Below are 26,646 nucleotides of genomic sequence, written 5' to 3' on the forward strand. Positions count from 1 at the left end.
CAATCCAGCCTGAAAATGAAATAGACTAGGCTTTTCGTGACCCCTTCAGCTCTAATCCTTAGGGAACAGAGCCACTGAAGATAAGGTGTCAAAGTAACTTGACATCACAAAATTGTTTAAAATAGAATAAGCAGTTATCAGTTTACACCCCTGCTCTGCTTTACAAGGTAATGAAAAGCCTACTGCATAGTAATAAAACATGAAAATGGGAAAGAAAGAAGAGAGCAGGAAACGTACCTAGCACTCTCGACCGTTAAGCTAAAACCCAGTAGTTCTATGTTTCAACATGCTATAACATACACCATTTATAAACTTTGATCATATTTTATTTTCAACATTTGTGCAGGTTAAGTTTAGACACTTTTAAGTTGAAAATATTAAAAGGGTTCTGCTTCTATTAATGGCCAAGTAACTCCTAAAGGACCCACCTTTCCACAGAAAACTACTATAAACTGGACATTTTTTTTAAAAAGTAAAAGAACTAAGAACAACACAGGTCTTATGCCTGCCACCCACTGCAGAAAAGACAATTGGAATGGAGTCTAGTCAAAACAACTACCCAATTAAAAACAAACAAACAAAAACATTCTCTGGAGCAGTAAAACAGAATCCTGAGTCACCCAGACTGGCGTGGCTCAGTGGGTCGGGAGTCATCCTGCAAACCGAAAGGTCACTAGGCCAGGTCCCCAGTTGGGGGCATGCGAGAGGCCACCGATCAATGTTTCTCTCACAAATCAATGTTTCTCTCCTCTCTTTCTCCCTCCCTTCCCCTTTCTAAAAATAAATAAATAAAACCTTAAACAAAATCCTGCGGCTTTATACATATAAATCTCAAAATTCAGTACGCGACAGAAACTTATTAGATATATGAAGAAACAGGAAAACGTGACCCATACTCAAGAGACAGAGTCAGTGCAGGCAGGTCCCAAGATAGAATCAGAAGAGAAGGATTATAAAGCAGCTGTAAGAAATTGCACTCAAGAAGATAATGGAAAATTTGCTTGTAATGAATAAAAAAAATTTCAACAAAGAAACAGAAACCATAAAGAATGAAAAGTCTAGAAATGAAAAATTCACTCTCTAAAATAAAGTTGTCTTGGCTGGTGCAGCTCAGTGGATTGAGCGTGGGCTGCGAACCAAAGGGTCACTGGTTTGATTCCCAGTCAGGGCACAGGCCTGGGTTGCAGGCCAGGTCCCCAGTGGGGGCATGTGAGACAATCACACATTGGTATTTCTCTCCCTCTTTCTCCCTCCCTTCCCCTCTCTCTAAAAATAAATAAAATCTTAAAAAAAAATACCCCTCAAAGTAAGTAAATAAAAAGTTCACCAACTGGGCTTAACAAATTAGAGGTAAAGAAGAAAAGTCAGTGGACTTGACACTCGATGCACAGAACAAACAAACAAAATACAGGCTGAAAAAATATATGAACAGCCTAAGGACGTGGGACACCACCAAAAGATCTAATAACGTGTAACTTAATTCCCAAGAGGTAGAGGAGAAAAACGAGCAAGTTTTACTCTACAGGTAAGAAAAAGAATGAACCGGCTTACAGGTTAGCATCAATCATCACCACCTGTGAAAAAGAGAGACTAGCAGCCTTTCCATGTGAGTGCCAAATGTAAACTGCAAATGTGACCTGTACAACTTCTATTGACAGTCCCTTTAGGAGCTTAAACACCCAGTTAATCAGTCAATGTTTTTGTGTTCTAATGTGTCTGGTTCCTCAGGATGACAAGTGTCTACTAGCACTATAATCTTGTATACAAACATAAAAACTTCTAGGAAGAACACTTATGCCTTTTGAGAACTTTCCAGAAATATCCCAAAGTCAAACAGTCACATGCAACACCACAACAGGAAGCTGTCAAAGGTATAGGACAAGGGCTACACTCTGCCCTGCTCTGTAGCACAAATTTCAAATTCTCGACTTGCCTCACCACAACCCCAAGTATATGATGGAGGCTTTCAAAGTGAAAATTTAAAAATTCTTGCTATTTTTTAAAACCAAGATGACATCATTTTGTCCTTTTTACTGAATTTAGTGGGGTGACAGTGGTTAACAAAATGATACAGGTTTCAGGCGCACAGTCCTACAGCACACCATCTGTACACTGTACCGTGTGTTCTCCACCCCAAGTCAAGACTCCATCCACTACCATTTATCGCCCGATACCCTCTCCTCCACCTCCCCCACCCCCCAAATGACATTATTAATTCAGATCATATAAAAGCGTAGAAAGAAGAGAGAGGTCACCTTGACAGCTTTCTGGGAATTGGGCAGTCCTTCCTCTATGTCTTCTAAAAGAATTCCTCCTAAGCCTCGCTGGTCATGCTTATCTAAGAGCCTCAGCAGGGCTTTCTTGTCTTTTAAGTTGTACTTGGGCTTGAAGGCATACTTCCCATCTATTACTTCAATTTTGGGATTATTGACTAATGCCTATAACAGTGACACAATTTGGATATATTAACAAAAAGAAACTTTAAATACACATTCTTAAGTTCTACTAATTATTTTAAAAATACACTACCCAATACAATGGCAATTAAAAGTATCTTATGAATACAACTAGCAGATCTATAATACTGGACATCCAGGACCCAAAACAATATTACTATAGAGATCAACATGATGCTCACTTTTTATAAAAGAAACTGTTTGTTATTTACATAAAATCTTTGGATGAGAAAGAAATCATTTTATCACAATTGTTTGAAGAAAGCTGTAGTCATTTTCTTCTGGAAAACCGAAGAGGTAAGAATCAATACAACATCTATTGACAAACGAAGTGAACTGGGTACTAGAACTGGGTAACCTCAAAGTACAGGTTATGGCATATTGGCTTGATAACGTGAGACGCATTACCCTGTGGTAAGGTGAGTCTGCCCCACCTGGCATCACACGGCACCAGTAGCTGTGGAAGGAACTGAAATGGATCAAACCAGTGCATGAAGGAAATTTACCTATTATGTCAGCTCAAGAATGAAACTGAGTAGGAATACAGGAATTACTGAATGTAATTATGTTCCCAGTCAGTTCTGTGGTACAGCTAACATCAGACGGAAAGCTTTTTAAGAAAGAGAAACCCTATTTATTTTCTTTTGTAGCTTCTAGCCTGACCCTGAAAGGAGCAAGAAACAAAGAAAGGAGGGGGAATAAAATAGTAAGAAATATAATCTTTAGTGTCTGTAGTCTGCGAACTTCCAAGATTAAGAATAGCAACAAAATTTAATGTGAATTACCACTATTTGTATATCACTAATATAATGAGCTACAATGATAGTGATTAACTGGTTCATTTATATTATGAAAAGAACAGTATTTGCTTGCTAAAATAATTGAAATATATTTTAAGATTTTTCCATTTGGTCTTTAGGATATAGCACTGGTCCTAGAAAGCAGTCTTAATTGTCAATGTCATACTTAAACAGAAAAGAGGCAAATTATCTGAATTTTTTTAAAAATGTTATTCATTCCTTAATTAGCATGATCACTTATTGATTTGGGGTTCCTTTTCTTCCAGTGTTGTGTGTATATAAACAATGTTCATGATTATTCTTCCAAGTTACTCGCTAGAGGCAGTAACATTACTATCAATTCATAATAGTAGTAACAGTATAACAAATATCTCATTTAACAAAATATCTTGCTATCCCTATCCCTGTTACCTCATGCTTTCACCGTCTTAAACATATGTAAAGACAATACCATTTGCCAACACATACATTATAAAATTTAGCAATTCAAAATAAGCAACAATTCTGTAAAAACTTAAATTGATACAATGGCTGACTTTATAACTTTTATGCTAAAGTCTCTGACACTTTTAAATAGGTATATAAGATTATATGAAAACCAAATCAAATGTTCTTAAAATATGAATGTTTACAAAAACAAAGACCCTACATCAACTCTTTTTTAAAATAAGTAAAAACAATTACCAGATTTCACTCTATTAAAAACCCTAGGAATATTTCATGGTAATTAAGTAATTTCTTTTACAATATTTTAAGCCTATTCTTACCTCAGTCATTAGCCATTGTTTTTGCTTGAGTCCAATATCTAAATGTTGTGTTTCATCCAGAATTTCTTCTAAAGTTAAAGGATGTGTATCTCCTCGTTGATGACGTGTCTATTGAGGGAAGATATTATAAGATGGTTTTAAAATGCTAGGCGCATTAACAAGTAAATCAATCCTTTAAGCAATGTAGAACATGTATTATTTAAAACAGTACAATTATAGTGATGAAGAGAATGGACTATAAAAATCAGACAGAACCAGGTTCAGACTTGCAGTTCTATCAAATCCAATGTTAAACTGACAGAAACATTTGCAACTGACATGACAAGGAACTAATCTTACTAACAGTTTAAGAGCTCCAAAACCTAATAGGAAAATGACCCAAAGATAGGAACACATAAATCAAATAAGAAGAAATGCAAATGACCTTAAACATGAAAAGATATTCATGACCTTAAAACATGAAAGATACTCAACCTCCACTAAGATATTTTTACCTTCTACACTGGCAAAAGTTCACATGACTAATGGTGCGGTTCTAGGAAAACAGGCCCTCTCAAACACTACTGTAGAGAATACTAACTGTGCCCTGGCCAGGCAGCTCAGATGGTGCCATCATCATCCCATACACCAAAGAGCTGTGGGTTTGATCCTGGTCAGGGCACATACTTAGGTTGCAGGTTTGATCCCACCTCAGTAGCAAAAAGGAGGCAACTGACCGATGTCTCTCTCTTACATCGATGTTTCTCTCTATCCTCTTCCCTCTCTAAAAATCAACAAATATATCCTCAACTGAGGATTAAAAACAAATACTAATTGTGAGTCTGCTTACCTGAATGTGTTTCTGCAGAAATTTAGAGAAAGCTGGCAACAGTAAAGCCATGTTATGAGCCTTAAAGACACTGAAGTCATTAAGGTCCCTGAAAATGGCTGTAAGGGGTGGGCTGAGGGGGAAGAATACTAATTGAAGAGCATTTGAGATCTTGCTCCCCAGCATGTCTTCAGTTTGGCTCAAATAAACTCATAAAAACTATTAAAAAATTCTGATTGACACAACTCTTAGAGAGGGCAATTTTACAATATGAATGAATTTAATCCCTTTGTCACAGCAACCGCATTTCTAGGAATGTACAGATGTACAGGACAACACCAAAGAGTGACAAGGTCGCTGCAGCATCATTTGTAAAAGATCAGAAACAACCCCAGTGGTCAATTAAATAGACTGCAGCACATCTATGCTACTATACAGATGTTAAAAAAGAAAATACAGATGTTCTCTCCATGCTAATTTCAAAAGACGCCCAGGACAAATTATTAAATTAAAAAGCATATAGACACCAAATGTCGGTGAGGATGCGCAGGAACAGAAACTCTCATTCACCGCTGGTGGGAATGCAAAATGGTACAGATGCTCCGGAAGACAGTTTGAAAAGGCAGGGTTTTTCTTTGTTTATTAAACATGTTCTTGTATGATCTAGCAATTATGCTCCTTAGCATTTACCCAAATGAGCTGAAAACTAATGTTCACACAAAGACCTGCACACAGATGTCTATAGTCATTTTATTCATAATTGCCGAAACTCGGAAGCAACCAAGATGTCTGTCCTTCAGAAGGTGAACTGATAAACTGCGGTACATCCAGACACAAAAAGAAATGAACTATCAAGTCATGAAAAAACGTGGAGGAACCTTAAATGCCTGTTACTAATTGAAAGAAGCTAAGCTGAGAAGGCTACATACCAACTATACGATGCTCTAGGCAAGGCACACCTACAGAGTCAGTGAACGATTCAGTGCTTGCCAAGGGGTTAGAGAGCAGAAGCACAGAGGATTTCTAGGGCAATGAAAGTGTTCTGCATGATAGTATGATGAAGAACACATTCATTATGCACTTGTCAAAACCCAGTCAGGGTGGTGTAGCTCAGTGGATCGAGCATAGACTGCAAACCAAAAGGTTGCCAGTTCAATTCCCAGTCAGGACACATGCCTGGGTTGCAGGCAAGGTCCCCAGTGGGGGGTGTGCAAGAGGCAACCACTTCTCCCCCTTTCTCCTTCCCTTCCCCCTAAAAATAAATAAAATATTAAAAAAAAAACAACCCCATAACAAACACCAAGAGTGAATTCTAATGTAAACTATGGACGTAGGATGACAATGATGTGTCAGTGTAGAGTCACAAATGCACCAGGACATCATAGTATGAGAGACTGGAAGTGGGGGGTAGTGAACACAAGAACTCTGCTTTCTGCCCAGTTATTATAAACCTAAAACTGCTCTAACAAATAAAACCAATTAACAACTTGTATATACAGAGTAGAATATTATGTAGCCATTTAAAAAAGTAAATGCTGCCATTTACAACAACATGATTGGACCCTGAGGGTAATATACTAAATAAAATTCAGAAAGAGAGAAAAATACTGTATGATCTCACTCATAAGAAAAATCCAACACCGCCCCCAAAACACCCCAAATCCGAAAGTTAACAGATACAGAGAACAGATTGGTGGCTGTCAGAGGTGGGGGGGAAGGGGTGGACAAAATGGGTAACTGTAATCAAAAGTACAAACTTTCAGTTACAAGATAAGTCAGTCCTAGGAATGAAATGTACAACATGGTAACTATAGTTAACAATACTGTATTGTATAACATATATATCATGTTGTACACCTAAGACTAATACAGTGTTACTTGTCAATTATATCTCAATTAAAAGACAACAACAGCAAAAGTAAATGGGAAAAATGTAGTATGCAATCTTTTAAGAAGGAAGGGGCAGATTCCAGCTAAGGTGGAAGAGTAGGTAAACATGCTTCACCTCTGCACACAAATACAGCAAAAATTACAACTAGAATACAAAACATATTTCACCCAGATTTGTCAGAAAATCAAGCTGTAGGGCAGTCTGACAACTAAGGATTTAAAGAAGACACATTCATCCAGACAGGTCGGAGGGGCAGAGACGTGCAGGTGCAGAGAGGGGGCAAAACTGGTGGTCCCACATTCACACATGGTGGACAAAAATTGGGAGGGATACCTCAGGAGCAAGCAATACCATCCCCAGACCAGACCACCCAGCCCAGGGCTACAGCGCCAGTAAGATAAATCCCCAAAACTTCTGGCTGCAAAAACCAGTGGCGTTTGGGGCAGTGGAAGAAACTGTGGGATTCTCAAGAGACTTCTCTCAAAGGGCCCACAACAGACTGAACATTCATGCAGACCCACCCTCTCTGGGATTCAGCACCACAGCAACAGCTGGAAGGGCAAATAGCATATGGGGCCTTTTCCTAGCACATGGAGAAAGTGAAGTGACTGGCAAGGGGGCAAGTGCCAGGGAGACAGCTTCCTCTCAGGCCAGGCAGTGGCATTGTCCCCTTTCCAAGCCCTCTGCCCTCAGAAAGGCACAAAGCAGTGAAACTGGGCTGCCCACCCTGGTGCCTTATCTAAGGCCCCACACAATTTACAGGTGTCTCTTCTATAGTAGGCAACGCTACTAAGACAGGGAGTCAGGGCAGCTCTACCTAATACACAGAAGCAAACACAGGGAGGCTGCCTAATTAAGGAGACAAAGAAATATGACCCAATGAAAGAACAGAGCAAAACTCCAGGAAAAGAACTAAATGAAATGGAGATAACCAACCTATCTGATGCAGAGTTCAAAACACTGGTTATCAGGATGCTAAAGAAATCATTAGGTACTGCAACGGCATAAAAAAAGACACAGGCAGAAATAAAGACTGCATTATGTGAAATAAAAATCCACAGGAAACCAACAATGGAATGGATGAAGCTGAAATTCAAATCAACTATTTGGAACATAAGGAAGAAAAAATGTATTCAATCAGAACAGCAAGAAAAAAAAAGAATTAAAAAAAAAACCCAAAAAAACAAGAATAGTTAAGGAGCCTCTGGGACATCTCCAAATGTACCAACATCTGAATCATAAGGGTGTCAGAAGAGGAGGAAGAGTAAGAAATTGAAAACTTACCTGAAAAAATAATGAAAGAAAAACCTCCCTATTTTGGTGAAGCACATAGACATATAAGTCCAGGAAGCACAGAGTCTCCCAAACAAGATGGACCCAAAGACGACCACACCAAGACACATCATAATTAAAATGCCAAAGGTTAAAGATAATCTTAAAAGCAGCAAGAGAAAAGCAGAGAGTTACTATAAAGGAGTTCCCATAAGACTATCAGCTGATTTCTCAAAAGAAACTTTGCAGGCTAGAAGGGCCTGGCAAGAAGTATTCAAAGTGATGGAAAGCAAGGACCTACAACCTAGATTACTCTATCCAGCAAAGCTGTCATTTAGAATGAAGAACAGATAAAGTACTTCCCAGACAAGGTAAAACTAAAGGAGTTCATCATCACCAAGCCATTATCATATGAAAGTATATAAGAAAAAGATCAAAATTATGAATATTAAATTGTCAACAAATGCACAACTATCAATAATTGAATGTAAAAACAAACTAAGCAAACAAGCAGAACAGGAACAGAATCAGAGACATGGAGATCATTTGCAGGGTTATCAACGGGAAGGGGGAAGGGGGAGAATGGGGGAAAAGGTGCAAGGATTAAGCAGCACAAACTGGTAGTTACAGAACAGTCACAGGGATGTGAAGTACAGCACAGGGAATATAGTTAATAATATTATAATAGCTATGCATGCTGTCAGAAGGGTATGAGACTTATAAGGATGATCACTTAGTAAGTTACACTGTATAAAGTCTAATCACTGGGGTGTATACCTGAAACGAACATAATATTTAATGTCAACTGTAATTGAAATTATTAAAAATAAAGTTTTAAAAAGTGCACCACTGATTTGTCATCTAAGAACTAGTACCTCATATGGAGAAAAAAAAATCCTTCATAAGGGAATTTAAGATAACTTGGAGTGGTTTCTTTTTAGACGTACTCTTTTAAGGAATTAACATTTATTTTACATTAACTGTTTCAATAAAAATCTTACTAAATTGGCCATACAATTCTTCCATCTTCTCAAACAGGGCCACTGAACACAATCCCATCTTTCCGATGTCTCAGTTGTTGCTTTAATGCGCATCATGCGGCTACAGCACAACACAAACCATCCCAGGAGCTAGTGCGACGTGTCGGGCACTTTGTTTCTGTGCCAGATGTTCTCAGTATTATGATTTTGAAGTTCTTGAATCTGCTTTTAATTTTCTTTTCTATTTTCTTTCCTTTCCTTTTCTGTTTAGTACTTGTAAATCTCACTGTATGTATCTCAAACATTCCCTAATGGCGCCCCCTTGAGCTTTCTCCATGTAAACTCTAAGTAATTCTCACTGACAATTGAAGAGTTCCTCTACACGTAAATGAATAAACTCTGAGAAGCCTTTTTTGTTGTCAATTTTTTTTTGCTAAGTTCTTGGTTTTATCACGTCTTCAAAAAGAGTACACAAGGGACAGTTGAAGACTTCCCAAGAATCAGTTTACAGATCGCCTTCCATATGTACTCTTTGTCAAAGCAGGCCCTCTCCTCTTTCTGGGGGAGGGAGGGTGGCAGGGAGGGAGAAGGGGAGGTGATATTCTCACTTCCACCTAGAATTTATAATGCATTGCCTGGCAGGGTAATAAACTCCAGGGACTCATGATAAGAACAAGTCAAAAAAATATTTGGGGGAAGCCTTCATAAATGATAATTGAGTTGTCATGGACTACCTACTATAGGGCTTCTTACCTCTTCCAGTCTTATATGTTTCTCTAGGAGTTAAAAATGGGATATTCTGGCCCATGCCAGGAAATTCTAATTCTGATACACTATAGTTCATGGGCAATTGAGAGCAGTTTCCTTTACAAACTCTGCCTTTTCCATCCCCACACACTCCACCTCCACGCTGTACTGTCCAGGAATCCATCACACTTTGGAGAGAGACTAATAAGAACAACGTAAAGATAACATTGGTAAGAACTATTTAATGATAGAACTAGACTTTTTTCAAGTATTTAAATATGTTATTCTCTTATACTTCTCAAAACTCATTCCTTGATTATTTATTAGCTTGAGAAAATGCACATTTAAAGAGCTGAAACAATATCAATTAAGGTTTTTTGTTACATAGAACAAATATTTTCAAGAACTACCACATTATTCAAATTATGCTCCATAAAAGCAACAGACAGCCCTGGCCAGGCGGCACAGTTGGTTGGAGCATCCTCTATAGACCAAAAGGCTATGGGTTTGATCCCCAGTCAGGGCACATACCTAGGTTGCCAGTTGGATCCCTAGTTGGGGCTTGTACAGGAGGCAACCTATTGAGTTTTTTCTCTCTTACATCGATGGTTCTCTCCCTTCCCCTCTAAAATCAAAAAATGCATTCCCAGGTGATGACTAAAAATTTTTAAAAACCTGCAGACAGAACTGTATATGAACTATTATATTTTAGATTGTGGTAGTTAAACCTTATTTTGTAAAATTGTATCATGAAATTTTTATTCTAATTAGTCAATTCTCATTATGTCTTTTAAACAGTTTAGTGTGTCTACCTCCTATTACAAAAATCATGGTTAGCTCTAAGACCAATTCATTTTTAACAATAGGTATCCTTCTCCATTAATTACCCCCAAACAAAGTTACTTATTAATGGAGTTATTTCTGAATCATTCCCTTTTATTTATACCTAAAATCTGAATATCAGAGATCAGAAGATGTAAGCACACACACTTAGAAAAGGAGTAACACACTTTTTCATACCCCTCACTTCAGACCAATGATGCAATGTAACGTAAGCGGCATATTCGTTTTTTAAATTATTATAAAAATGGATAAATGAATTCTATTTGACCCATGTAATTTTCATCTCAATTACCTTAATACGCCTTTTAGTATGCATTCTATAATTTATTTCTTAGTGGTTTTTCTATTACTTAAAGTGTGTATTAACTGTCCTGGCCAGTGTGGCTCAGCTGGTTGGAGCATCACCCCGTAAACCAAAAGACTGTGGGTGCAATTCCTGGGCAGGGTACATGCTTGGGTTTCAGGTTCAGTTGTGAGAAAGGCAACCAATTAATGTCTGCCTCTCACATCAATGTTTTCTTGTTCTCTCTTCCCTTGCCCCTCTCTCTAAAGTCAATAAGCATGTCCTCAGGTGAAGACTTTTTAAAAAATGTGTATTAACCTATTTATTTGAACTTTAAGACATTTTAGGATAAAAAACAAGTTTGATATAGCTGGTTGGTTTGACAATGGAAATTAGCTTCATTAACTGAGAGGTACTTCCCATAAATCAAATAAGCTAACCCTTCAACCTGAAGCTTTCAACTAAAATGTATTTATATGAATAAGATAAAATCATTTTATGATAAAAATTACATTGGCAAAGGTGGACTGAAACTAGTATTTTTATTTTCTCAACTACTTCTGAGTGTATCAGATTAAAGAAAGTACCTACAGCGGGAGAGGGGGCAGTGATACAATTAGACACTTGCTAAGTCTTGGTAAAGCTTTTGGATATACTTCCTAGAAACTAAAAAAAATTAATGGTTAAGCACCAGGTATCAAATCCTTTGGCAAAGTTAGGCAGTTCACATTCTTTTGCTTTCACCAAAATTGAAGGAGGACCTAACAGAAATGTCAACTGATAGATGCTTGATAATAAATTGCAAAGTGATTTCTGGCACATAACTTGGAAGATTTTGCTATCACAAAATTTCCATTAGAATAAACTTATTTATATGACCATTTATTTCTTAGCACTTAAGCCTACAAAAATCTAAAAATAAGAGCAGAAATTGGTGCCAAATCCTGTTTCATTCTATCAATAATTAACATATCTCCAGATACAAGAACAACTGGAAGAAGAAGAGAGCACCATTCATTGCATTTTAAAATATGGATTTCTTTTGGGCCCTGGCCCAGCAATCCAGTTGGTGAGAGCATCGCCCAGACACGCCAAGGCTGCAGTTTCCATTTCCAGTCAGGGCACATACAGAAAGTAACTAATGAATGCTTGAATAAGGGGAACAATAAATCGATGTTCCTCTCTTTAGCCTTCTCTCTCTCTCTCCCCTCTAAATCAATAAATAAAAATAAATAAATAAAAATGGATTTCTACTGAGTAATTAGTACATGCAAAGTGAATTTTAATCAAAATTTTCATACATGCACATTATTCTAATCAACTGTGTGCTAATTGTAATAACTCAAATCAGAAGGCATTTTTAATACTTAGAGCATTACAGTCACAAGAAAAACATTTCTAATATATATAAGTATATACATAATTTTAGGAAAGAAGCTTGATAGCTGTTCAATAAAAGATTTCCAAGCATAAAAATACATAACATTAACATATAACACAGAGGGAGTAACAGAACACACAAGTTCATAGGGAAAACAATTAAGTTTCCAACCATTTCAACCCAATTAAAAAATGGGCAAAGGACTTGAACAGACACTTCTCCAAGGAAGACATACAGAGGGCCCAGAGACATATGAAAAGATGCTCAGCATCACTAGCCATCAGAGAGATGCAAATTAAAACCACAAGGAGGTACCATCTCACACCAGTCAGAGTGGCCAACATAAACAAATCCACAAACAAATGTTGGAGAGGATGCGGAGAAAAGGGAACCCTAGTGCACTGTTGGTGGGAATGCAGACTGGTGAGGCCACTGTGGAAAACAATATGGAATTTCCTCACAAAACTAAAAATGGAACTGCCCTTTGACCCAGCAATTCCATTACTGGGATTATACCCTAGAACCCTGAAACACCAATCCAAAAGAACCTGTGCACCCCAATGTTCATAGCAGCACAATTTACAATAGCCAAGAACTGGAAACAACCTAAGTGTCCATCAGCAAATGAGTGGATCCAAAAACTATGGTATATTTACACAATGGAATTCTACGCAGCAGAGAGAAAGAAGGAGCTTATACCCTTTGCAACAGCATGGATGAAACTGGAGAGCATTATGCTGAGTGAAATAAGCCAGGCGGTGAGGGACAAATACCATATGATCTCACCTTTAACTGGAACATAATCAATAGAAGAAAAAAGCAAACAAAATATAACCAGAAACATTGAAGTTAAGAACAATCTAACAATAGCCCGGGGAGGGGGGGGGCAGACAGTGGGAAGAGGGGATTACAGGAACTACTATAAAGGACACATGGACAAAACCAAGGGGGAGGGTGGAGGTGGGGAAGGGAGGTGGGTTCAGCTGGGGTGGGGTGGAGGGATGGGGAGAAAAGGCATACAACTGTAATTGAATAACAATAAAAATTTAAAAAAAAAGTTTCCAACCATTTAAATTTGTTTTATATTTTTAAATTAATAATGGCATTCAGATTTCCATAGATAAATTTAAAAGTGATGTATTTTATTGAAATACAACAACATGCCAGAAATTCTCTCCTTTGTCACTTTTGCTGAAAAATTGTAGTTGTCAATTTAAATACGTGCAAAGAGATAACACAATTTTTCAAAATTGTTTCGAGGACGTGTAAAAATCTCAACACTGTCCTAGATAAACAAAGTTACAGTAAGGGTCATCTAGATACCTGAAGACTATTAGAATAGCAAAAACATAACATTTCAATGTCGGCCTCCCTCGAAAGGATGACAGCCACAAGGGCATACATTTTTTTTCTGGGTATTCCTAACTTGAGTGCTACAAATAGCACATAGTGGGTCTTAAGAATTGTTTATCATATGGGGGGAATGGAATGAATGAAATGAATGAATGGTGAATATGCAAGTGTCAAAGTATATTATTTGGCCCTGGGTGGTGTGGCTCAGTTGACTGAGTGTCGTCAGCCTGCAGACCGAAATGTCAGTGGTGTCAGGGCACATGCCTAGGTTGCAGGCCAGGTCCCTGGTCGGGGGCACATGAGAGGGTGTGCGTTTCTCTCAAACATCGATGTTTCTCTCCCTCTCTGTCTTGAGTCTCCCTTCACCTCTCTCTAAACAAATAAAACCAAAAAAAGTACTAGAGAAGAAAGTATGGCATAATTCAAAGTATATTATTTGATAATGGAAAATTATAAACTATCAATTTCTACTAGAAATTAAATACATACAAGAGAATTGAAACATAGCCAGACACTAAGACTCCTAAATTATTAAAGTCTTAGCATAAAATCTTGATTTATATTTTCAAGAGATATAACTAGTAACTGAATGGGAATAAGAGTTTGCCAGAAGGAGGCAAATTTGATATCACATGGCCATCTTAGCTACAAATAGAATTTTACTTTAATAAGCATACTTAGGATTCAAAGTCTTTAGTAAAACCTAAATATTATATCTTCAAAATGTATTTCAAAAATACTAAATCTTCCATCAAACATTAAATTCTTTTGAGTCACTGTTTTTCTAAGACCCTCAGTAATTCTAATTTTCTCCTCAAAGATGTAGAACAGCCATCAACACCTCTGCTTGAACTGTTAGTTTTTACTTCTCACAACAATGAAAGTATTAGTCTTACATCTTCCTACTCGTTTTGCAAACAGATATTGACTTATTAAGAGGTGACTGTATCTATTGCCTGTGCATAATTTTAAGTTAAATGGTGGGCTTAAATTGTGTCCTAGAATTAATGTAAATTAAATATACCTAGGTAACGCACCACAATGTTAATTTGATATGGGGCTTAAAGCATTAAATATTTTTAGTTTTATTGAGGTAGGCATATAATAAACTACATATATTGAAATATTCAATTTTATAAAAAATGACAGATATACAAATTTCCTTCTGAAAATTTGGAAGAGGTCCCCTTCTTCTGCCAAAAAGTTAAATAGGATTTTTGTTATCTGAGAAAAGTACTTACCTTCATATAGTTCACAATCTTAGCAAGAACACCAAACTTGTATCCAGAGCTTCCTGTGAGAGCTTTCAAGTTAAATGATCCATTGCTATGATCTGAAAATAAAGTTCAAAAAAACCGGTAACATTTTCATATTAGGTATGATTATGACTTTTAAGTAGCTAAGATGATTTTTAACTCTGGTAAAGATTTTTCTTGTTTGAACTTTTCTATCTAGTGAATTCTATCCTGTAAAATTTGGTGAAAAATTCAAAATCATTGCATGTGCAATAAATTATCCATTGTCTAACGAAGGGTGGGAACAAAGTACAAATAATTCAAAAGCATTAAAATACACTTCTTGCCCTGGCTGGTGTGGCTCAGTGGACTGAGCGTCAGCCTGTGAACCGAAAGGTTTGATTCCTAGTCAGGGCACAAGAGCCTGGGTAGCTAGCTGGCCGGTCCCCAGTTGGGGTCGTGTGAGAGGCGGCCAATTGATGTTTCACTCACACACTGCTGCTTCTCTCCTCTTCCTTCCTCCCTCCCCCTCTCTCTAAAAGTAAATAAATAAAATGTTTAAAAAATTTTTAAATACATTTATTTTTAAGTACCTTTTTCTCACTCTTAATTCTGATTAGATTTCCCCCATAATTAGAAGCCAGGCTTTTAAAACAAGAGCACAATACAAATCTCGATCTGATCAACAGTGCTTTTCTAACAAACTTAAAACCATGAGAAGAGAGTGGACTGCTTCTGAGGGGTAAAACTTCAGTATCACTTATTACATCAATTTATGCTCATCAAGTTAAAAGAAATCACTATTAATTCAGAGAAGAAAAAGAATGATACTATAAACTTTAGACATAAATTGGGAATAAGAAATAGAGGTAGTGCCGCTGCATAAACATGGATGCGTAGAGTTACGGCAGGAAACGGGGCAATCTGTACAAGGACGGTTCGTCTCAGAACATCTATCATTTTTCTGCATTCTTACAGGCACAAACCCTAATGCTACCCTGCACCACAAATGCATTCCGTGAGTCAGGCAAGAGCCAGTAAAAAATTTCAAGATAAATACTAGGAAAACATTCCAGAAGTATAATACATATTCATTAGCAAGGCATCAGATCAGAAATTATAAAGTTCCCGTGTGGCTGGCACACAAGAGGTTAAATAAAAGGGGGGAGAGTCAATGTCTGGCACCAGCTTGGTAACAATAATTTAAGCAAAATAATGCATTAGAACAACCGCAAGTCAAATGTAACAATTGTCAGAGATCCAAAAGAACAGCTTCTAGATGGCAATACTCCTTTGAGATTAGTGAAAAGGCTTTATTAAATATGCTTTTTTGAGACTAAAATGAGACTTCATAGGCAATTTTCCTCTAGAAATAACTTACAAGTTTGATAACTTGACACATTAAAGTCTATTTTATTAATGGCTCCCAAAATAATATATACAATGCCTTTATAGGTGTACTTTCACATTCGCGTTTCAATCATGAAATCCTACCTACCTACATGGTTCATTTTTAGATGTTCAGGATCCTTATAATAATAATAATAGTAACTAACCTTTATCAAACCCTTACTGTTTGCCAAGAGCCACACCAAATGATTTTCTCATTTAATCCCTCCCAGAAATCCTATTTAGGAGATACCAACTGTCTACTTTTAAACAAGAAAACTAAGTACTAAGCAGCAGAGTATAGATTCAAATCCAGTTGAGTCCCTGTGATAATGCCTTGTAGAAGAATAATTAACCAGCCTTTAATCATGCCATCTGAAACTGGCCTTTTTTTCCCAGAGTATCGATATTCATAAATGCACATCTAATGTTTTCTTAACTTTAGTAAAGTAATATTAAGTTTATGCTGTATAAATAACTGGGAAGACTAAAAAACAAATGACAAGTATGTTAAGAATGGTCAAGCACCAAATGGTCAATCAAGATCCACATACAGTTTTGTTTACCATGGGGTCTCTAACATTTAACTCAATACCAGACATAGTAAACACTCAATAAATGTTTGTTTAATGAATGAAAGGGGAGGGGAGGGGAGGGAAGGGAAGAGGTATGGGAATGAGAATGAACAATATTTCCACGTACACTCTCATGGCCCCAGAAACTAATGTGCTGATTTATCTGTAATTAAAATAAGTCTACACAGCAAGCATTTACACAGCATACTATTGTTATACTAGCTACTCTATAATTAAAAACCTTGATCCTGTTATGCTTAGACCACAAACTTTAAATAATGCCCCATGAATTAAAGAAAAATTCTATTTTAAACATCCAGCTGAGGATTCTTTTGCCATTTAAATTTCACAAAATGCTGCCCTGCCAGTGTGGCTCACTTGGTTGGAGCACTGTCCTATGAATCAAAAGGTCACAGGACGATTCCCCATCAGGGAACATACTTAGGTAGTGGGTTTGGTCCCTGGTTGGGGCGTGTACCAGAGGCGAACAATCGATGTTTCTTCCCTCTCTCTCCATCCCTTCCCCTCTAAAATCAGTTAAGTAGCCCCACCTGGTGTGGTTCAGTGGCCTGAGTGCTGGCCTGGAAACCAAAGGGTTGATGGTTCAATTCCCAGTCAGGGCAAGTGCCTGGGTTGTGGGCCAGGTGCCTGGTGGGAGCCTGTGAGAGTCAACCACACACTGATGATTCTCTCCTTCTCTTTCTCCCTCCTTTCCTCTCTCTAAAAATAAATAAATAAAATCTTGTGTAATTAATTACACAGACTGCTATTTTAATATAGGTGGTATGCTTATACTCTCCCAACTAGTAAACCTAAAAGCCTTATTTCTCTCTTTTCCTTCAGAATTTCTCCTATATCAAATCACCACTTGGAAATAATCACTTCCAGAAGCCAGGAGTTACATGAAACACAGTACTGAAAGAAAAGTGGAGAAAAGTATCATTTATAAAATTGTATGCACACTTGCTGGAGGAATTACAAAGCTGGTAAACCTGGACTGTTTGCGTATTCTCTCAACACTGTTATCTTCGAGCCCTAGCACCAAAATATTCACCGAAGGTTCTGAAATTTCATAAACACCAAGGAAACACCAATTTGTTGCTAACTACAAATCCTATGCAGGAATTTAGCTGAAGGACAAAATGTAAGGCAAGAAAAAGGGGTGACAGTTAATACCCCAGACAGCTCTATTCAAGTTTATGAATGATTTACTCTTAAGGGTGGCAGGACTCGATGCAAATGAGTGGAGAGGAAACTGTCAGCTGCGCTGTGGTTCAACCAATAGAAGCTCAGCTCCATCTTGGCTATGCACTAGACTGCATTACCAGCAGACGATACCATCGCTTCAACAGCAGCCTTTCAGACAAGAGGTAGGTTTATATATCTTTTTCATTGAGTAATACATGTCCTCATGGTACAATATAAAAATATTTACCATAAAAATCAAGCAGAAAGCTTTGTTCCTACTAAAAACCAATAACAGCAATGCATTCATTTAATTGCTTGGCAGGATTTTATTATGAAAATAGGAAGACTGCCTGTGCTATTTGATAAGCACCCTTACCATCTGCGCCTTAATGGAAAATTCATGACATTGTCTTTAACCGGATCCATATCCAGCCCATGGAGTAAACCATAAGCTTTTGGTTTTAAGTGGTTACTTGCTAATTTCATTTTCTCCAAGCTATTTCATTTTAGCAGTTTGGTGTGTCTTAAACAAAGGATTTTTCTTAAAGAAAAACCTGGACTAAAAGCAAATTCTGGACTAAAGCTTTCTGATTATATGTATGCAAATTATATTGGCTGGTAAAAAGCAGTCGCTTATAACACAGTTTGTTGTCTTTTAACAAATACCAGAAAATAGTTCGAAATTGTTTTTTACTTGATTTTGAGTGTAGACTCAGAGAATGCTGAGAAATTATCACAAGTGTGATTTTTACATAAAAAATAAAATTATAAAGGTACCATTATGTAGGTTACATTGTAATGTAACCAAAAACATTTATAGAGCTTCAGACTTTTCTAATATTTTAATTAAAATAATTCCATACAGTAAAATCCTAAAGTCTGTATTACTGTAATATATGGCATGCTATTATTAAATGAAAACCTTTTTGAAATAGCCTTTTCATTTTTGCATATGCCACAAAAATATATAATCACACTAATTTCTGTATGTTAAAGTTACTCTTAAATTGACCCTCAAAGTAAACACATATTAAGTCTTTTTGATAAACTACATTTAAAAACAAAAATATGTCATAAGAATTGGTTAAGGGAGGACAGTACACTACCTTTCAAGGTAAGAAGATCACTCTCATGGCTCAGATTAACCGTTCATGTCTACCAAAAATTAGTAGCAAGTGCTGACCACATTTCTAATTTTCTAATATTCAAGCACAAAAATATCATTAGTAGACGCTAGAGTTCCAAAATATTACCTATACATGCTGCTCTAAAGATCCAACTTCTGCCCTTTTCTTTGCTGATAAATCTATTTAAATTTTAAAGGACTTTTTTCCTATAATTTTTATTTCTCCTATTTCTTAACCAGCATACAGCTAATATAAGCCAGTGTCCCTTACAAAGACCAAAGGTTGCTGTAAGATATTAGATCTCTCCAGGCTCAGCACAATGGGTTTAGTTACCTAGAAAACATTCCTGTTTGCTATACAAAGTATGGGAGCTCAAAAGAGACTTAGCCAAAATAAAAATGACTTTGTCAAATAAAACAGTTTCAAGTGAACTTGTAACTCAAACTTCAGGTAAATTGTAAACCTAAACCCCTACCACCTACCTTGTATTAAAACCATAATCAGCCTACATCTTACTGGTAATACCTCTATGGCTAGCACAGACGGAGGCTCGCTGCCATTTCACCCGAGGACTGACTCGAGGCAAGGCCGATCTCAGAGTTCCAGGGCTGAGCGAGCTGCTCTACCTTTAAAGGTCGTTATGATTAACTGATCATGTTTCAAAGTGATATGTATAAAGGCATCAGAAAATTCAATTCAATAGCTTGTATCATAAATACATCAAAAGCATAATTTTATTCTCATCTGGCAATTCAAGGTTCCAAAAACATTTCCAAGTCTTATTCCCACAAATACTTCACTAGGGCCCTTTGAAATGGGGGGAAAAATAGGCGAAGGCACTATTTCAAAAGTGACAAACTAAAAAGTTATATAGTATTTACCTTAACACTTCCCAGTCCTGTAATAAAATTTTACAGTGGCTATTGGGGAATACAAAAATGTACACTTTTTTTAAACCATTTTCTCTCACTTTTCATAGGGCATGTTTACAGCATTTGCTTAATGTAAATATATATTTTACCTTCAAAAATATAGACTCAGAACACAAAAAAATCCTAATGGTAAATATTTTTCTGCATGTCTAGTTATGTCTAATCCAGCTAAGTAAATTTTAGATTGTACCCTAAATTTAACACAAAAAATTACTAGAGCTCTACTGTGCTTTGAAAAAATAAATCACGTAAAATATAAGGTGAAAAATGATTCCATACGATAAGGGTTTTCTATTTTCGGATATGCCCAGGAGCTGACCAACGAGCAGATGTTTTGAGTTGCTCGTCAGTTATCAGTACACTCAGAAGAGGCAAACTATCATCATTTATAACATAAACCTGACACGTACATATACTCTTTCTTAAACTTCTCAGATGCTTCTCGAAAACCTTATCAATGCCCTGGGAGATGGCGCACACTGCTACCCATCATTACTGGAAGCATTATTATAAGCACATTTGTGTGTGGATAAAGGACAAGTCAAATCAAAATGGCAGTGTTTCATAATCCTAATTTTAACTTTTTAGAATCCAGAAAACTGAATAAATGGATTAGACAGATATATAACAATAGATTTTTAAAAGCCAAAGACAAGGAATACTTTTAAAATATATTACTTTGGGTTTTGAATAAGTAATATATTCACATACCCCCACGTCTCCCAAATCTACTCTCCATTCAACCCCACAACTAATCATTATTAATTTCTTGTATATCCAATATTTTGTGCAGATAAAAGCAAATAAAAATATGTATTATTTCCCTCCCTTCCTACACAAACTGTCCTGCCCCTTGCTCTTTTCACTTCACAACATATCCTAAAAATCTTTCCATACCACCCACAATTACCTCATGTATAATATTCAATTACGTGGATATTCTATATTAATTTTAACCAGAAGAATCGTTCATTGATGATAGGTACATATTAACTTCAAATAATTAAATTTAGTTGTGTGTCTACCTGTCCCCACTTTCTCCCCTCCCCTTCCACTCTTCCTCCATTTTTTTCCAAGGCAAGGAGGCCTGAAAAATATTTAAGGAGTTCAATTATACCTCAAAAATAAACACAAAAAGACGTTCCTTAAATGATCTTTCTGATCATGTTTAAATTTCATTTTGAAATAGTAACCTACATTAGTTTTTCCAACCTCTCCCCAGTTTTAAAGTCAATACAAATAAAAAAGGCCTACTCATAATGAATTAAAACACAAAGAACTTCAGTATAATTTCAACCTGGTAGGAGTTAATAGATTTATATAGCCAATTTCTAGAAGAAAAGAAAAAATTAAAAGCTATATATGTTAGGGAGACAAAATTTCAGGTAACACTTTTAATTTTTATTTAAAATTGCTGTTTCTGAAATTAATAGTAAACTACACTTTAAATTAACAAAGTTACTTAATAAGGTATATTAAACTAATCTGAGGGGCATATTGTGGAATCCGCTTCACTCTCCTCTCTGCTCCCTCGCCAGCACTGTTTCCCCTGCAGTCACTTCTGATGCCAGATGTAGAAGAGAAACCCTCAAAAAAAAATTTCCAGATTTGAAAAAGGAATCAATCTGAAAGGCTTTAACCGAAAATCTAAGGAATATTCTCATCAATGCTGGACAGGTCCTAGGTTAGCCCAAGGAAAAGGATTGGATGGACCCTCGTGCAATTCTTCCCACTCTTTACCTACCTACCTAAGTGGCACTGTCCCCACTTTCCCCAAGGTCCTACTCCCCTTTCTCTCCCTGTCCTCTCTTAGCTCTGCTTTTCAAAAAGGACCTGAACCTTATTCACTATGAAGTGAAAATAACTGGAACAATGTATGTCACCTCTCCCAGGAGTATATGCATTTTAGGAGTGCTTAAAATCTTAAAGGAGTTCCAAAGCTGAACTTAGGGGGGAGTCTGTATGCATGAGCGTGTGTGCATGCATACGGGATACTATTAGGAAGGCCAAGTCAAAAAGGACTTGACTTTTGTCTCCGTTTGAGTCCATTTCTATGACTTGACTACTTGTGTCCATGGTGATTAGAATCAGAGGCAGCAACAACGCAGAGGGTAGAGGGGCAGTCGATCAGAGCACCCACATTACACAACTCTATGTGAATGGCACACACAACACATTATGAATGGTGCTCCTTGGAGTTGTACAACCTACAGCCTTGCTTTCTATAAGAACATGCTCAGAAGAGAAAAAGTCGAAGGGTAACTTTGAAAGGCTGGGTCTCCAGAGTTTGAAAATTAATGTAATGTAACACATACCTGTGTTACAGCCAATGTATATTTGTATGTCCCAGAACTAACAGAAGCAATTGATTGAATTATTGTCCACTGGTCTGCTATCCCTCATTTCAAGATGAAGGGTCTCACAAAGCACTGAAAAACTGAGGTATTCTTAAATCCAAGAGGAAAAATTGAATTTAAGCCTTTATTTTTGGCCTCAGATCATCAATTTTACCTTCAAAATACATGAATGAAGAATGGAAGGAACCAAGTCCATCTAGAGAGCTGAAGTGATTTAACCAAGCAAATCTGATTTTAAAAAGAAAACAAAAACCTTAAAAAAAATCAATTTATCAACCCCAAAGTTTTAAAATTTTTATCTATGAAGAAAAAGAAATCTAAAGGAATTATATTATATTGCTTTGGTTTTTAAGTCACTTTTTAATCTGAAAATAATATTGTGTTATGTCTAAAAACAGAGTTCTTACCTTTTAAGATATATTGAATATTTCTAGAAGAAATAATATAGTGTCTGGGATTTGCTTCAGAATAATCAGTGCAGCACTGGGTAGAGCTATAAACTGGCCAAGAGTTCATAAATGAGGCTGTAGTATGAGCACATGGGGGTTTTCATTACACTCCTCTACTTCTGCACTTCCTTGAAGTCTTCTTTAAATAAAACATACTCTATAACAGACAAGTTATCTCCAGCACTTAGAAAAGTATTTGGTACACAGTAGATAATCAATAAACCTTTGTTTAGAAGAATACATTTAAAACAATTTACAACTACATAGAGGGGAAAAGTGTGCAAAGTAAGTCCTTTCTCTCATTAAAAAAGCAACACACTGAAAAAGTCATTGAATTAAAGAAGTGGGATATTTTCTCCTCTTATTTCAAAAATTTTCTTACTTCATAGGTATTTTCTAAGTTTTAAAAATAAGCTTAAAAGATATGTTTGAAAGATCAAGATAATAAAAATTCATTTATTATCTTTAATCCTTACTGTCCCGTTTAATGCCTAACAAGTATCAGGACAACAAGTGTAAAAGCTAATGCAAGAATACCGAAACTTTCACTCACTAATTTTATGAAATGGAGCAATAATTTAAAAAATATTAACTTTGGGGCACTGAATTTGCCTGATGTTTAAAATATTCACGTCTACAGGTCATTTAGTTATATGAATCGTTTAGACTATCATATACATAACAAAAAAAATAATCCTAAGATTATGGTCTCTTCACAGGCAACTTAATTTGACTTTCTTTACTATTTTTCCTCTCAGCCACTACTACCCGATTCAGGTCCCAGAACTCGAAGTTTAAAGGAGCGGAAATAGGAGCCAAAAATACACTGAACCAAGAAGGTGAGAGGATCTACAAGGGCATTTTGAAAAACATGACCTTAAAACGCAAAGATTCTTGTACACAATACCTCACTGACCACTGCTTTAGTCAAATTTTAAACCAATTCAGCTGCTTTCCCCCCCTTACATTAGCAATTAGCTTCTGTGTAAGAATCTTAAACATACACATTGTCTAACAAATGATATACACAAAAATATATGGTATGGTTTAACAGAGTACATTTACATAGTATAGAAAAAACACATTAATACTATTAATGTGTTTTTATATTAGTTTTAAAATTAATAATATTCAAACACTAACTCTGGCAGAAAAAGAGGAAGACTCAAGTTGCTAACAAATCTTAGCACTGAGATTTGAACTGACAAATCTACAGTTTCATTACATATATTCATGCTCTACCTTTTCATAGATTCAAAAGAGCGATCCAAGAAGAGAAATCTCTAAGAATGGCCTCCCTGAGCTCCAGCCTCTGGAATGAAACCACTACATCTGTTTATCAGTACCTTGGTTTTCAAGTTCAAAAAATTTACCCTTTCCATGATAACTGGAACACTGCCTGCTTTGTCATTCTGCTTTTATTTATATTCACAGTGGTATCTTTAGTGGTGCTGGCTTTCCTTTATGAAGTCCTTGACTGCTGCTGCTGTGTAAAAAACAAAACTGTGAAAGATTTGAAAAATGAACCTAACCCTCTTAGAAGTATGATGGACAACATCAGAAAACGTGAAACTGAAGTGGTCTAGGGCTCTACATAAGATGAACAAAATCGTTGAAGACTGCCGTTAACTTTTGAGAAAAAAAATTTTTCTGAGGCCAACTGTTATGACAAAATTGACTGACTTTGAATGATGAAAAGATTTGTACTGGAAGGGAAAATCAAGTTAAATATGTACTTTCTGTGTGTGTATCCCTTTCATTAAATATACAGTAAAACTTCACAAATGGGAATAATTTATCAATCTCTTTAAAATGACACTTCAAACACTAGATAGGAGATTCCTAGAACTCAGTCCTGACCAGTGTGGCTCAGTTGGTTGGAGCATCGTCCTGTAACCAAACAGCTGTGGATTCGATATCCAGTCAGGACCACTCAACACCTGTTAAGAAATATGGCAGTTTTATTTCTTGGAATTCCAAGGGCTATACCGGTATTATACTTTATAACCTTAATACTCTTTTGCTACCACCCATGAGCAAACCCAAGCATGCTCTTAACCACTACACTACAACTGCCCTTAGGCCAGAAATGTCACTCCTAAAAATTTACTGAGACATTAACTCAAAAGAAGAAAAAAGTTCAAGATACAAAGATGTTTACAATAGCATTACTAAAAATAAAAAATTGGAAATAGCTTTAAATGTGACACCTCAACTTAACAGATAAGAAGTTAATGAAAATTGACAAAATAGAAAATATTTGATATGTGAAGTGAAAAATAAATGTTATTTTCAATACAGAGAACCCTAACTGCCAATCTGAAATAGCTTTTCCCAAAAATATTTATTTTTTATATTTTCTTCTAAAATTAGGAACAAGTACAAATAACACAACCAACTTTCAAAGAACTTATGAAACCCAGGTATTCAAAATACTTTGGTAGCCAAGAACTATTCTGAGCACTGTTATAACCACATTTTTGCCCTGGCTAGTGTGGCTCAGTGGATTGAGCACAGGCCTGCGAGCCAGAGGGTTGCCAGTTTGATTCCTGATCAGAGCACATGCCTGGGTTGCAGGCCAGGTCCCCAGTGGGGGATGCATGAAAGGCAACCACACATTGAGGTTTCTCTCTCTCTCCCTCTCTCCCTCTCTCTCTCTCTCTCTCTCTCTCTCTCTCTCTCTCTCTCACTCCCTTCTCTTCTCTCTAGAAATGCATAAATACAATCTTAAAAAACAAAACAAAACACATTTTCGTAAATGGTAAACTTTGGGGTCTTTGCCATAGATGGAAAGCGTACAGAGTCTTTGATAACTAGATTATTTGATAATGTACACTATCAACTTTTCCCTACCGTACCCTTAATTTATTTAGAAGCACTAACAACAAATAAATAGTGAGTGCTTCTATGTGTGAGGGATTAGGTTACAATAGCAAACAAGTCATCATGTAATTAAAATGGCACACAGTAGCTTTGTCAGAAATAGTGAGCACTACCTTTTGGTGTCTCTGGGACACAGGGGAAGATGATTTGTCTTGGGCCACACATTAAATACACTGCAACATGTAACCACACACACAAAAAAAATCTCGTATGTTTTAAGTAAATTTACAATTTTGTGTTGGGGTACATTCACAGCCATCCTGGGCTGCATGCAGCCCATGGGCCATATGTCGGACACCCCTGGACTAAGAACTCAATTAAAATTGAAAAGTGGAAATAATATGACTTGTAAGCTGAAACCTAAGAGAACAGGAGTTAGCCAAAGGGAAGAGGGAAGTAGGTAAGAAAGAATGTTCCAGGAAGAGGAAATACTATGAGCAAAGGCAAGAGAGTAAAGCATGTTAGAGGAGCTACAAGTCAGTGTCACCAGACAATAGGGCAAGGAAGCAGGGAGGAGGCATAAAAGTGAGTGCAGACTAGATCAGATAGGGCATGTAAGCTACAGGGAGAGAGGGACTTGATCTGAAAAGCAGTGAGATGTCATCAGATTTATGAACAGAAAAATCACTAACTGCTACACAGAGAATGGGAGCTCAACCAGGGGCCCTGGTAAGCACCCAGTGGTGCTATCCAATGACAGTGACCGAATTAGGGTCGTAAGGTAGCCTTCAGCATTTACACCCAATACACATGCAGTGCTCCTCTTTCTGAGCACGTGGAACCACTCATGGCTCGGTACAGCCTTACAGCCAGTGAGTCATGAGAGGAAGTGATATGTCACCTCCAGGCCAGAGCATTGAACTGCCAGACAAGATCTTCTAGAGTTCTCTTTCCCCCTAGCCTGAAACCAGCATTTGAAAAATCTCTACT

The 26,646-nt window shown here is 36.8% G+C and overlaps 2 protein-coding genes and 1 non-coding gene across 4 annotated transcripts in view; 2 read left to right on the top strand and 1 right to left on the bottom strand.

The window, feature by feature from the left end:
* Nucleotides 1-26,646, bottom strand: part of GTF2E2 (general transcription factor IIE subunit 2) — a 47,679-nt gene that overhangs the window by 13,647 nt on the left and 7,386 nt on the right. For both annotated transcript variants that reach the window (XM_024562692.4, XM_045197205.3), the window contains exons 3-5: nucleotides 14,823-14,914; nucleotides 4,024-4,131; nucleotides 2,256-2,438 (exon numbers count right to left, since the gene is read on the bottom strand). In XM_024562692.4, the coding sequence (XP_024418460.1) occupies nucleotides 2,256-2,438; nucleotides 4,024-4,131; nucleotides 14,823-14,914 (383 nt within the window). The remainder of the gene's footprint in view (nucleotides 1-2,255; nucleotides 2,439-4,023; nucleotides 4,132-14,822; nucleotides 14,915-26,646) is intronic.
* Nucleotides 4,830-4,958, top strand: LOC112306825 (small nucleolar RNA SNORA33). Its single transcript, XR_002974997.2, has one exon. It is a non-coding gene; the product is annotated as a small nucleolar RNA SNORA33 (small nucleolar RNA).
* Nucleotides 17,988-24,728, top strand: SMIM18 (small integral membrane protein 18). Its single transcript, XM_024562693.4, has 3 exons — nucleotides 17,988-18,150; nucleotides 23,592-23,672; nucleotides 24,086-24,728. The coding sequence occupies exon 3, from the start codon at nucleotides 24,123-24,125 to the stop codon at nucleotides 24,417-24,419; it is 297 nt and encodes a 98-aa protein (XP_024418461.1). The 5' UTR covers nucleotides 17,988-18,150; nucleotides 23,592-23,672; nucleotides 24,086-24,122; the 3' UTR covers nucleotides 24,420-24,728.

Source organism: Desmodus rotundus, chromosome 13 (genome assembly GCF_022682495.2).
Source record: "Desmodus rotundus isolate HL8 chromosome 13, HLdesRot8A.1, whole genome shotgun sequence".
NCBI classification, from domain to species: domain Eukaryota; kingdom Metazoa; phylum Chordata; class Mammalia; order Chiroptera; family Phyllostomidae; genus Desmodus; species Desmodus rotundus.